Source organism: Danio aesculapii, chromosome 16 (genome assembly GCF_903798145.1).
Source record: "Danio aesculapii chromosome 16, fDanAes4.1, whole genome shotgun sequence".
NCBI lineage: Eukaryota > Metazoa > Chordata > Actinopteri > Cypriniformes > Danionidae > Danio > Danio aesculapii.
The window spans coordinates 44847997-44862720 of record NC_079450.1 but is presented as its reverse complement, the minus strand read 5'-3'; the positions used below and the strand labels follow the sequence as shown (position 1 = coordinate 44862720).

The 14724-nt window shown below is 35.2% G+C and overlaps 1 protein-coding gene across 1 annotated transcript in view; it reads left to right on the top strand.

Moving 5' to 3' along the window:
• Positions 1–14724, top strand: part of dnah5 (dynein, axonemal, heavy chain 5) — a 264013-nt gene that overhangs the window by 141038 nt on the left and 108251 nt on the right. The window contains exons 55-56 of the mRNA XM_056476107.1: positions 2544–2697; positions 12442–12709. Of these exons, the coding sequence (XP_056332082.1) occupies positions 2544–2697; positions 12442–12709 (422 nt within the window). The remainder of the gene's footprint in view (positions 1–2543; positions 2698–12441; positions 12710–14724) is intronic.

The following is a 14724-nucleotide window of genomic DNA, read 5'->3' as shown; positions in this document are numbered from 1 at the left end:
TTACAATTAAATTGTAAGCACTTCTCTCGTTGTATCATGTCCTTTGAAAGCCCAAACACAGAAACAGAAGGAGCTCTGTGGAAAAGCAGCATTTGCACAGCGTTTTAGCTTTCAGTGCTATAACATTACAGCGCTTTTGGCCATGCCCCTTCAATGTGCTGGTCGAACGCACATAACCTGAAGGGTTTATGACTTTATTAACCTGGATGTATTTTTTGTAGTCCCCAAACTTCAATAGTTGAACTATAGGCTTAAGAAAGGTATAAACGAGGTCAGAGCCAGCTCCAAGTGGGTAGGACTTGAGCTCCAAGTGGGCTGTACAAAACTGGAGTTTTTATTTATTTAATGTCTTGTACATGACACAGAGTCCAATATTGTGCTTTATGAATGTCTACACCAACTTTAAACCCAACCTCACAGTAACCTGGTGTGTTTTATTAACTTCTACACCTACCCCAACATCACAGTAGCCTGATGTATTTTATTAATGTCTACTCCACCTACACCACCTAAACCCAGCCCATCTGTGGTGTAAATCCCTTCCACTTAGAGGTCACCCAAACTATCTGTGGTGTAATACCTCCTACTTGAAGGTCTCCAGGCTGCAGCGATACCTACTTGGTAGGCTTTGCTAAGCTAACTCTGTAAAAACCAATGTCTCCCTTTGTATTGAACTTTCAGCATCTTACATTCAGAGATGTAGTTTATGTTCACACATCTACTGTACATTACACATGAACTAAAGTTTAAAATATGATATCATAGTGGACCACCTCTTTATAATTTAACAACAGATTTGCATGTGAAATGATGACAGGTAGTATGAAATGCATACAAAAAATGTTCTATGATTATTGTTATTAATAGTAGTAGTGGTATTAATAGTATTAAAGAGCCCATATTATACATGAAATAGGGTCATATTTAGGTTGTAAGGGTCTCCAACAACAGTCTAATATGCATGCAAGGTCAAACAACACTTTGATGGTCTTATAATCTGCATTTATTTTTACCTAATTATCCCAACGACTCCCATATGAATCGTTCAGCGATTCATTTGTTCCCAAACCCCTCCTCAGCGCGAAGCTAATCTGCGCTGATTGGACCGATGACAGCCTGCTGCGATTGGTCGACAACACTGACAGGCTTCAGCGCGAGACAGAGTGAAATGGCCAGCTGCTAATCAGCAATATAAAAGTAGTCACAGTGCATACAGGCTTCATGGTGGATTTTGGCTGCCAGTGAGTGAATGTAAATACAGACGATGGACTAGAAAATACTGACGACTAACTATTTTATTGAGCAAAAAGTTCAAGAACTGGCGAGGAGATCTCCTTGCCCGTCGCAGACTACTTGCTCTTTTCACACACACACGCGCACGCACGCACGCGCGCACACACACACACACACACACACACACACACACACACAGGGCCGGCGCGTCCATAGAGGAGACCTAGAGCGGCAGAATAGAGAGGGGGCGGCGCTCAGTTATAACCGCGAATCTCTCAGTTATATCCGCGGCGCTCAGTTATATCACCACACACACACACACACACACACACACGACACACATTACAATCCTCCCCGAGGATACGACACACACGCCTAGAGCGTTAGTTCAGCTTGCTGGGTGCAATTTATACACCTCACCTCGAAAACTGAGCTGAACTATTTTAAAACTTGACCATTGCATGCGTGTAGCAACAGCTGACGATCCGTAAACAAAGCGGCACGCGTCACATTTTCAACGTGGCTTTACACGCGATATGAGAATATAAAGAGTTAACCTGATACAGTACACGCGGTTACAAGTAACAAAACACAACTAAATACATAATGTGCAAGATAGACCGAGGCAACAGTTTTAATCGCACGTACACTGGTGAAATGGGGGAAGAAACTGATTCATGATGCACTGATCCATGTTCTGACTGGTTCTGACAGTCTTTACTGATCCTTCCATTAACAAACTGATGAAGTCTTCTTTTTAAGCATGTAATTTCCAGAAGCATTCGATCTGCTCAAGGCTAGGCTATTTTGCTGAGGTTTCATCTTTGATTAGACTGTCAATAAAATCCATCTTCACAGCGTGACTTCATTCCACCGGTCTCTCTCTCTCTGTGTGTGTGTGTGACTTTTTTTCTGTTAGTGGGCGGGGCCGCAGGTTTCAAATCTCCCAGGTTTGCGAGTGCAACTACTTGTGTTTCGTAGCTGCGTCATCACGAAACACCTAATGACTCGTTATCAAGACGACTCGTTTGAAGCACTATGAGTCGACTCTTTTATAGATGAATCAATAGTTTTAAACACTGTACACTTACAGATTTAAGCATTAGCTGGATATTTCACTTCACTTAGAGCTATGTTACACACTACATGGAAGGGCATTTTCAAAAACCCATGATATGGGCTCTTTAATATACATTACATTTCAATTACAATGATTAGCTTTTGTAAATAGTTGAATTTTTGAAAAATCTGCCACATTATTACAGATATCTAAATTTTATGTCTGAACTTCTTTTTTTCTTCTTCTCTAGTTCCTACAACACTGCTAACCTGATGGAGGACCTGAAGGGCTTGTACAGGACTGCCGGACAACAGGGCAAAGGCATTAGCTTTATTTTCACTGACAACGAGATCAAGGATGAATCCTTCCTGGAGTACATGAACAACGTCCTTTCATCAGGAGAGGTCAGAGAACATTATGACATCACTCTTATAGAAACACCTTTCCCCCCTCAAGCCCTGCTGCATCCATTATGAGTTGATGTTTTTAGAACACACGCTAAAATAAGCCAAGCTACATGTGTTCCCAAGGTTACAACATATGTTCCCCTATAATTCACTGCAAATAAGTCAGATCACCCGAGGTGCTGGTGTAATGAAAATAAACAAAAGAACATGTTGTCCTGTGCTCAACAAATTACAAAGCTCATTTTGTGTGGTAACCAAACAGGAATAAATGGGATCTGCGAGGCATGAGATGCATTGCTTCATATTAGAGAGACAGATGGGTTTGTCAAAAAAGGGAAAAATGGTTGGTTTGCATCCATTACTCACTGCAAATAGAGTTTTTGTCTTTTTTTTTGTACAAATATCTAAAAATTCTCAAACTAAGAAGCATTTTGAAGACAAATAGAAGTGATTGTCTTTTTTCTGAAATAAATGTGAATTTTGATGAAGTTTTTCTAAAAAAAAAAAAGCGAAATATTCTTCAAGCAGGGTAGCAAAATGGTCTGGTTTTCAGTTAAAAAGGATAAGATTATCTTACAGAATAGTTTAAGGATTGACATAAATAATGCACTCTCAAATTAAGCACCACTCCAAAAACTGCTGGAATGTTTCGACTCAACTTTGGGTCATATATGGACAAATCACCTCAGTTGGGTTAATTTTTTCAGAGCCCCTAGTTTTTCAGATTTTTTTTAGTGATTTAAAAAAAAAAAAAGACTGATTTTGTGGTGGCAATTCCCAGAAATTTGCAGACAACTTTGCGATTCAAAAAAAAAAAAAAAAATTATTATATACATACATTATATATATATACATACATTATACATTTACATTATAAAATTATATATACATACAGCTGAAGTCATTAATAGCCCCCCTGAATTATTAGCGCCCCTGTTTATTTTTTCCCAATTTCTGTTAAAAGAGAAGACGATTTTTTTAACACATTTCTAAACATAATAGTTTTAATAAGTCATTTCTAATAACTGGTTTAATTTATCTTTGCCATGAATACAGTAAATAATATTTTACTTGATATTTTTCAAGACTCTTCTATACAGCTTAAAGTAACATTTAAAGGCTTAACTAGGTTAATTAGGTTAATAGGCAGGTTATGGTAATTAGGCAAGTTATTGTATAACGGTGGTTTGTTCCGTAGACTATCGGAAAAAAAATAACTTAAAGAGGCTAATAATTTTGACCTTAAAATGTTTATTAAAAAATTAAAAAACTGCTTTTATTCTTGCGGAAATAAAGCAAATAAGACTTTCTCCAGAAGCAAAAATATTATCAGAAATACTGTGAAAATTTGCTTGCTCTGTAAAACATAATTTGGGAAATATTTAAAAAAGAAGTAAAAAAAATCAAGGGAGGGGTGGGTGAGCTAATAATTCTGACTTCAACTGTATAAATGATATCTTAATTACCACATTAGGTGTGCAACCTGATACAATAGTTATGACACAAATCATAAAAATAAAGCTTCAAGACAAGATCTAAAACAGATCTAAAACAGTAGGTATTAAGCCAAAGGAAGCTTGTAAAACTCTTATTTTTATTTACGATCTTACTTTCTCTCAGATTTCACTCCCCTGGGCATCTGACATCATGTACCATACTCAGGACATGTGTTAGGGCTTCCCCCACTGTAATACACCTAAAACACAGATTGCCGTAAAACTCGTCAATGCCAGGGAAGCGTTTTCTCTTGTTAACTGCAGGGAAAAAGCTTAAATGAAATTATTTATTGATTTAGCTTAATACCAGCCATACTTGTAAAGTACAAATAATGTCAAACGGCAAATTCACGCCACAAGATGTCTAAAGCTGAATTTATACTTTCTCCTGGCGCTGTATCATGGACCTCCACTGACTTTGCGTGCACCTCACGAAACGGACGAGGCTTTTATACTTGCTGCATTCACCATTGTGAAACTCTTTAAAACAACATGGGGTGGTCAAAAGAAAGTCAGAGGGAAAAACAGAAGTAGAAACTTTCCGGAACTACGTCAAACCATTAATATCATTGAAGATTTTTATAAAGATTTTAACATTTTTTAAACATAATTATTTTCAGAAATTATTTTAATGATTATAAAGATTTTATAACCATTCAAGATTTTTTAATCAAACTTTAATGCATCACTTGTTTTTGTTCATATCTCGGACAGTTTTACCTATTAAAGTTTATTAAAATATTAATGACAAGAGAACAGGGGTTGCTCTACAAATATATATATATTTTTTATGGCAAGAATAAAAGCAAAAAAAGTACACTTTTTTTCTTTTGGCTTTTACAAACTTATCCCTCAGGTTTTTCCAAACTTTTTAACAAAAATTTAACAAAACTGTTACATATTTAACTCAAATCAAATGTAGCACTGTGCGAACTGTTCCCTCGAGTCAAAAAAAAAGTCATGCGCTCCGCCAGCCGAAATCATGTCGCACGCACCCAATGCGAACCTCCGCTAACACAGCGATGACGTCACATTTGCCGTGCACACTCAAGCGAACTAGCGGACGCATCGATATAAACCAGGCTTAATCTCATCCTTACGTTCATTTCACGTGTAAATCAATCATGCTTCATCTGCGTCTGCTTAGTGAACAGTCTGCAATCCCTTCCCCTCCATGTAATGAGACGTCATTTTCAAGAGACTGAAATAAACTGAAATAAATGTAATGTGATTATAGAGTTTGGAATTGGATGTTTTGTTAGATTATTAAAAAAAATTTCGAATTATTTTGCGTTTAAATTAAGAATTTTGCAGGTTTGCAAAAATTTGTGAAAAACTAGAGGGTCTGATTTTGGTCATTAAATAAACTTTGAGTTAAAAACAATATAACATTTTCTATAACATCAAACTCATATTAAAAGTCCATCAAACACTTTGATATTAAAACTTGACATGCTTGATGCTAGATTTTTAAATGCAAATCAATGGCAAAATGTTGACGTCCATTTGACATCCACACATTAATGCCATATTGACCACTAAAATAACGACACAAAAGTATTATAATATATAAAAAGTTTGAGTCATCTGAAACTTTAATTTCAAACCATAAAAGTAAAGTTTGGAGTAAAACTTTATGGTGCCTTGAAAAAGTCTAGTCTGAAAGCTTTGAAGTAGATTTAAAGTTTAAATAATTGAAGTCGTTTTTAAAAAGTTTAAGACAGTTGGCATATATAGATAACTAGGCAGGAGAGTAGTGTAAAATGGTGGTTTAGTTCTAGTAAATTAAAACAGCTTCAATTCAGTTGATTTCAGATCAGTGTCATGCAAATGTCAAAGATTGACTGAAGACCATATGTGCTCTATTAACCAGTCAGGTTCTATGCGTATTTCCACCAATATATCATTATAGACACATGCTGCGTGAGTACTCAGCTTTTGAATGCACAGAATGTACAGGTATAGAAGTGCGCGTCGAACCTCACTGGTTAATAGAGCACATATTACAATCAAATACCAAAACACTCACTTCGGTGCCAAATTAAAAAATAAATTAATTAAAATAAACAGTATACTGTGTGCCTCAAACAATAAACACATGCACCTCAAACCGTGACAAGAGAATTTAATTTTGAACCATTTCACCAAAAATTAGATTAAAAATATAATAGCATGCTAAATAATGTGATATGATAAAGAAAAGAAGAGGATAATGAACATGAAAAACATTCTTTATATTTCACGGAAAAGAAAGCATTACAACCTGAAAATTAACAGCCATGTTTTACTGATGCATAAAACAAACCAGTCATTGGAACAATGTAAACAAAGAAAATAAATAAATATATCACAGCTGCTTTGTTCCACTGCTATACAGTAGTTTTATCAACTTGAAAACATTAAGAACAATTAAGGAAAAAACATAATAGAGTGGAAGTTATTTCTTTGCTGCCGTGTTGCTTTCTTAACAGGGCTTCCTTTTTAAGGTCATTTGTGATATTTCTATATATTGTGCAGCTGTAGTTGTCAGTCAGTATCTTTACATTGACACCAATACTCTGATTTAAATATGATTAAGACATCCATGTAAACAGCTATTTTTGATTACCTTAAATGTGCAGTATGGAAGTTTGACACCCAATGGTTCAACTGGGTATTGCACACCTGGTTCAAAACACACGCAAGATTGACGACACCAGAAGTAGCGTGCCTTACTATCGAGTCTAAAGGCTGATTTAAGTGGTGTTCTAAATAAAAGCAATGGCATGCGATAGAAGGAATATTTTCCATATTAAGATCACCTATTTTACCCCTTTTACAAGATGTAAGATAAGCCTCTAGCATGTGTCTGTAAAGTTTCAGCTCAAAATTCCCATCAGATAATTTATTATAACCTCCAGAATCTGACAATTTTGGTGTCTGAATACATTGTAGCTGTTTTTGTAGCCTGTGGCTTTAAATGCGAATGAGCTGCTTCTCCCCGTCCACCGTTCCCATGTGCGTGTCTGCCCATGTGTTATGTCAGATAAACAGCAGTCAGTGACAGACAGACTCTGATGAAGCTGAAATACAGCTCATGAGTCAAAAATACCAAGTAAATCATTGTGAAGTTTATTTAAGCCTTTCTGAAATGATGAGTCTCACACAAATAATGTTTGCAGTACACACATACACACACACACACACACACACACACACACACACACACATATACACATTTACTGACACCATGCGGCTGTAGTGATTATAGCAGTTAAGAATTAGATAGCAATTTTACTGTCTTTGTTACAAACATGCTGTTTTCAAAAACGTTTTAAACTTATAAAACTTCACGGACTTATAAAACATATAAAAATCACAGAGAGTTGTAACAATATTTTAATACCCATTTATTTGCAAAAAAATTTCTGTGGACATGTGTATACATGTTATTATAGAAACATGGAGCCATGTGAATCAATTCAGTGGGCGGGGAAACCCGTACTTCTACGTCACGTTGCGGTGGGCTTCAAAATCACTGGGGTTTGGGTCCTATTTAAACATCAGGAAATTTAAAAAAAGAGGTTTGTTGGGTTTATATCACTCCAATATGACAGTGGACACATGTGCATACCTACACACAGTTCTGTCCAAACAACTTACAAAAGTTGTTCATCATAGGTGCCCTTTAAATAAATATGCTTGCTAAAAAAAGTATTTTCATATACAGTCAAAATAGGGAATGGCCACTGGACTAATTAAAGACGAATCCAACCAGAACATCGGTGGAACTATCTACTAAATAATAATTAGCTGAGGCTGCTTAGGGTTAACTGTTTAAAGTGTAAGAAAGCAAGTGAGCAGGTAGCCACAGGGAAGATAAGAGAATAAGCACCAGGAGGAATAAAGAGCTTTACAAATGACTAAATGTGTTTAATTAACACTGCTCCAGTGTGTCTTTCTCACCATCCTCTGAATAAATAATGGGGTTCGAGAAGAACTGGCTATTAATATGTTCCGCTTTGGATATTTTAAGCTGACATAAAGTCACAGAAGAGTTTTTTTTTGGTCAGCGGGACTTGGTGAAGGCTGTTATTTCATTAATCATACTGTTAAGTACATAAAGAGACTTGACTGCACAAGAGAAGTGCACTCGAGGACCTGGGGAGAGATGGCCCTGCTCAAGAATATTAATGAAACAGACAAGCCCTCGGTCGCACTGAGGATTTCATGGTTTAGCTGGGAAACTGATGAGGCGAGACTGCTGCGGCAATGTGGAAGACAGAGGCGATAACAAATGGATTTTAGTGTAAGTTGTTAACCTGGATTCTGTAAAGAGAGCAGAACATGCAAGATAAGTCTTGATAAGTCTAGTTTTTTTAGCTGCTCTGTCATACAAGTTTATTTAAATAGCACATTTTATACACAATGCTAATTCAAAGTGCTTTACATAATTGAGAATAAAAGATTAGACAAGTATTAGAAATAAAAACAACAAAGAATAAAAAATATTTAAAAAAAAGATTAAAATATGTTAAATCAGCAGAAGAACTTTCGCCAAACCTAAGTGAAACATAATGCCAAGTAATTCTGTGTTCACACCAGACGGGGAAGACGTGGAAGATGCGTCAAGCGTGAGTAATTTACAGGTTAAGTCAATGCAGATGCGAATAGACATTTAGCAACAAAGCTACAGTCACCGGACAGACAGAATCCCTGGCCATCATGTGAATCCGCGTCTGTTCTGTAGTGAATATGACGCGAGAATGAAGTGGATTTTCACGCGTGAATAAAGCGAGTAAACTCAATAATTTATGCATCTATTTACGCAAGTAGTGTGATTTATCTGCGCGTTCCACGTCTGGTGTGAACACAGCATTACAGTAATTCCCTTACCCCCCTGTAGTTCTTCTGAGATTTTTTTTAAGTGAAGTTCATGGTTTTCGCTACATTCATTCTTCCATGGTGGGGCGCCACAGCAAAATTAATCCCGCCACGGCTAATTACAGCTTCTCATTCAAAACATTCAATTGTTTTTTTTAAATAGCGGGTTATAATCGCACCAAAACGCATTAGAAAATAAGTGAATTATCACATCGCAAACTTTTCTGTAATCGTGGTAGTGCTGTGCGTTATTTGTTTAACCCTTTAAGGTGACGTGCTGACTGACTGACTGACAGGTGCGTGATGCATGAGGCCAGCAAACATGACATAGCTTTCAGTTAAGATGAACAGTTTCCATTATATTTTATTTATAGATAAAGGTCTATGGCTCTGCATACAATGACTTTATCTTGTTGGAGTTTATAACCATTTCACTTTACTTCAGGACACATTAGTGCCACTCTGTAGGTCTATTGGAGACATTCACAAATATTCCTAGCAAATCTAATAAATGTTGGAGACATGCTTGTTACATAAACACACTAAATCACACTTCAGCAGCGTTTATTTGAGAGCGCACAAGAAAATCTGCACTTGAGAAGCGTATATTTGAGGGCAGGCAAGAAATTTTGTGCACAAACAGAGGAAATCGGCGCTCAAGCACAGAGATGCTCATATTACATATATGCGATCTCGACTTGTAACACTGCGCTCACGATATTTGTCAATGAAATAACGCCACAGGTAGTTGGTAGATCTGTGTAAAAAGCTCAACAGAGTCTGCCGCCACAGCTGGAAAAAAATCCTAGAGGAAACACTGAAGTTTATTTATAAACTGAGGATCATGTGCTTATAAATGACCATGGCTGGTCCCACAGTAGCTAACACATGATTTACCAATCAGATGAATCCAAAACACACACAAATCAGACCCCCTGGATTTCTTTTCTTTTTTTTTCTTTTTTTTTTGCGATTAAAAATGGCAAAACATTTCCCCCTCCTCTCCATGTAATTGGATTGTGAGGGCGCAGGTGAGACGTCATTTTTCAAGAGACACTTAAACACATCATGCGGGCTGTGTATGCAACGTCTTGTAAAACAATTGCAAACTGAAATAAATATAATTTTATAATAATGGATTGGAATTGGATTTTTTATGAGATTATTAAAATGTTTTGCGATTTATTTTGTTTAAATGTGCAACTTTTTGTTGAATTTTGCATTGGATTCAACGATTGCGGAATTGACCCTTCGCTAAGCCCTGCCCTCCTTAGTTACTGTTGCTACGCCTGTCAAGCTTTCATGCTTGGCACGTCTATTACAATATGTATGCACCGGTATCAGACATTCCCTGGGATATAATTAGTCATTTTTTGCGAACAGGTGAGATATCTGAGAAAGCCAGACAAAAAAGGATTGCAGTATGCATTACAGGGGTGTATTCACAACTTAATAGGCAACCGATGAAAAAATAATTTTATCCAAATTGAAGCTAGGTTAGCCTAGCTGCGGTGTACGCAGAACATTCAACAGCTTAGTACATGCACAGTAGGAGAGGTGAAATTTTAAAATAATCTAATAATAACAAATTAAACCGTGATTTCTCTCTTTTTTTTGCCAAAAAGCCTGATAGACTATTGTTGTGCAATGAAATATAGCATTACAAACCGATGAGGAAACACACATGGACAGTGCTTCTACATAATTCATTCATAGAAAGAACAGCCAGAAAGGCAAAATTAATAGATTTGTGCCAAATATTAGCATCATTGATCCATAACAATGTACAGTACCTATAACTGTCAGTATGTTTGTGTGCTTTTTATACCATTTCTATTCTAATTTGCAGCTAAGTGAAAAAAATAAATAGATTGAAAAGCAAATCAAAGTATAAATAGCAGAAGTGAACAAATAGATTTTCCCTACCAGCAAATATTAATCCAACAAATAAAAACGCAGACACTCACCCGCTATAACGTCACCAATGACTAAATCTTTAAAAGACAGACGAAAACATCAGTGAATTGTAACTCTGACATGGGCATGAGGGTAATACATGACTGAAAAACAGCTGCGGGTGAAGTATATTGATCGCAAGTGCTCAAATTGTGATCACATCTCAGTTTTGTTCTGTTGAAATGTAATTTCAAATATTCGTAGCTTGAAACAGATGGAAATATGATTGCTATTAGTATGACTACTATGGAGAGGGCTTAAATGGAGCAAAGCTCATAATATCGAGTGAAAAAAAAGAAAAAGACCATTGGGAAACATAACCTGCTTTGTATTTTTGTAGGTGTGTGAGTTAGTCAAACTCCGCTCTTTTATCACCCCTCACACAGCTTGATCCACGCTGGCATTTCTCCCCTTGGGTTTTAGGTTTTAGAAAGGGAATAAAACTCCACCACCCCATCCAAACTTTTAGGATACCAGTGTCAGATTTGCACAATCTATATGCGCAACACTTTGGCTTGTTTCCCTCGCTCGAAAGCTTGACAGACCTCCTGCGCATAGCTACGGTTGCTAAGCCACGTTTGTTGTGTGGCGGTTTTCGGGTGTGGCTTAGCGAAAAACCAGGAGGTCTGATAAATAACTGTTGTTTTTATTCGTAGTCATCTTTGTCTTCAAGAATCCGGTAGTACTAATTAATACTTTTTACTTTAGTAATTATTTCAGGCTGTACTCCTTTACTTTTACTTGAGTACAAAAGTGTAGTCACTACGTCAACTTCTACCATTTTATACAGGAGTATCTGAACTTCTACTTGAGGAAAAGATGTGTGTATATTTGCCATCTCTGCTATTTACTCACCTTTCATAATTTTATTATTATTTTTTTTTTAAACACAAAAGAAATTATTTGGAACTTGTTAGAAACTTTGATAGTAGGAAAAACAAATCTTATGTTTGTGTTAAACATAGGAAGGAAACTTACATAGACTTTAAACAAGTGAATGACGAGTATAGAATGACAGAATTTATAAATAAAGAAAAATATTAATTATTACTGCTGTAATTTCTGCAGGAATCATTGTGGCCAATCAAACGCTGCCAGACGTGTATATATTAATCATCCAATGACCCATTGCCACATTTAATAAGATGTCATTTTATTACATAGATGCTAAAACATAAAAAATGTAAAACTTTCCATTCGAAAAGAGCACTTTAGAATTCAGATTGATGTGAATATGAATAATTTATAAGAAATATTTTATATTAGCGTGAACTATGCCTTAAGTGATTCGAAGTTAATTTAATACGTATTTAAATGTCTTCTTCTTAAAATAATTTGTTCCTCCTCCTCAGGTATGCCATTATGTGTAGATTATGCTAGGATTATTTTTAATCTAACGAGGTGTGAATTATTCTGTCTGCCACAGGTGTCCAATCTGTTTGCTCGAGATGAGATTGACGAGATTATCAGTGACCTCATTCCAGTCATGAAGCGGGAGTTTCCACGGCGACCGCCCACGAATGAAAACCTGCATGAGTATTTTATGAGCAGAGTGAGGCAGAACCTACACGTGGTTCTGTGCTTCTCTCCAGTCGGGGAGAGGTTTCGTAATCGGGCTTTGAAGTTTCCTGCTCTCATTTCAGGATGCACCATGGACTGGTTTAGCCGCTGGCCCAAAGATGCTCTGATTGCAGGTCAGTCATTTGAAATGTCAGTCCCAAGCAGGTCCAAGGAGAACACTAAAATAAGCTTAGGATTCTAATGCCTTAATACTGTATATATCAAAAATCATATATACAGTTTATACATATTTTTTCCCTAATTTCTGTTTAACGGAGAGATGTCTTCAACACATTTATAAATGTAATCGTTTTAATAACTCATTTCTAATAACTGATTTCTTTTATCTTTGCCATGATGACAGTAAATAATATTTTAATAGATATTTTTCTAGATACTTATATACAGCTTAACGTGACATTTAAAGGCACATCTAGTTTAATTAGGTTAACTAGGTAGGCTAGGGTAATTAGGCAAGTTATTGTATAATGATAGTTTGTTCTGTAGACAATCGGGGAAAAAAATAGCTTTTTTTAAAATTGCGGGGAAAAAAGGGGGCTTATAATATTGACCTTAAAATGGTTTTTAAAAATGTAAAACTGCTTTTAATCTAGCCAAAATAAAACAAATAAGACTTTCTCCAGAAGACAAAATATTATCAGACATACTGTGAAAATATCCTTGCTCTGTTAAACATCATTTGGGAAATATTAAAAAAATTTAATATAAAATAAAAAAGGGGCTAATAATTCTGACTTCAACTATATATATATATATATATATATATATATATATATATATATATATATATATATATATATATATATATATATATATATATATAATTTTTATTATATTTAGTTTTTTTATGTATATTATTATTTTTTGCCCCAGTTTAGTGTACAAAAAATGCTTTTCTTACTTAGAGTTTTTGTCTGGTTTCTAGTCCAAATATCTAAAAATTCTTAAATTAAGAAGCATTTTCTAGACAAGCAAAAAAATATTGTCTTGTTTTCAGAAACAATATGGCAAAGTTAAGTGAATTTTTCCTTAAAACAAGCTAACTAATATTGTTTCTTTGCTTTTAAATAATGATTCTGATGCTTACTACAACAAAACACAATGGAATGTATTTTGTCAGGAAAAGTAAAATTGTGATTGAGCATTTTTTAACAGGAGAACTAACTTTAACAGATTATTACAGCTAAAACAAAGTCTTAAAAATACAATGCTGGTCTTAAATTATGTGTCTTATTGTAATTAACCTACATTTGCAGATAAATACCTAATTTTAAGCTTTACTAAGTAATAAAAAATACAAATAATTCTAAAACAATCATAATAATCTTACACAATCTGAACTTGCCTGTATTCGTAAAACAAGAATAATAAGACTTTTTTGGCTAGATTGATCAAACTAGAATAAGAACTCTAGACAAGAACCTTGTTACAGAGTAATTGTCCATTTACTGTAACTACAAAGTCATATTAATTAATTATATGTAATTACTAAATGGATAGAATAGAATTTGTGTGTGGGTTTAGGGATAGAACATGGAACAAGTGTAACGAGAACACTTCAAAATAAAGTTGCACTCTAATTGCCTATTCTAAAAATAGCCAGCATGAATTACTGTCCACATAAATTAGAGTGCCTGAACTGTTTAGCATGCAGAAAATAAGTAATTTAGGAATGGCACACAATTTTCCTCAAGCAATTTAATCACATTGTAGAAAACATCTCTTCTGCTTTGGAAGAACAGAAAGGTTAATGCAGTTGAGCGTCAAGCAATAATTGAAACATATTGAGAGACAATGAAAAAAAAACATCACCTCAATCAGTTGTTGCAAAATAAACATGATTATTGCCATAGCTAGATAAACAGTTTATATGTGATCCTGGACCACAAAACCAGTCTTATGTTCCACGGGTATATTTTTGGCAATAGGCAAAGGTACATTTTATGGGTCAAAATTATACATTTTTTACTTTTATGTTTAAATTTAAATAAATATTAGGAAAATATCAAGTTCAATGTAGATTTTTGGTAGTTTTCTACTGTTAATATATTCAAACTCAATTTTGATTATTGACTTGCACTGCTAATATATAATTTAGACACATTTAAAGGGAATTTTGTTACTTTTT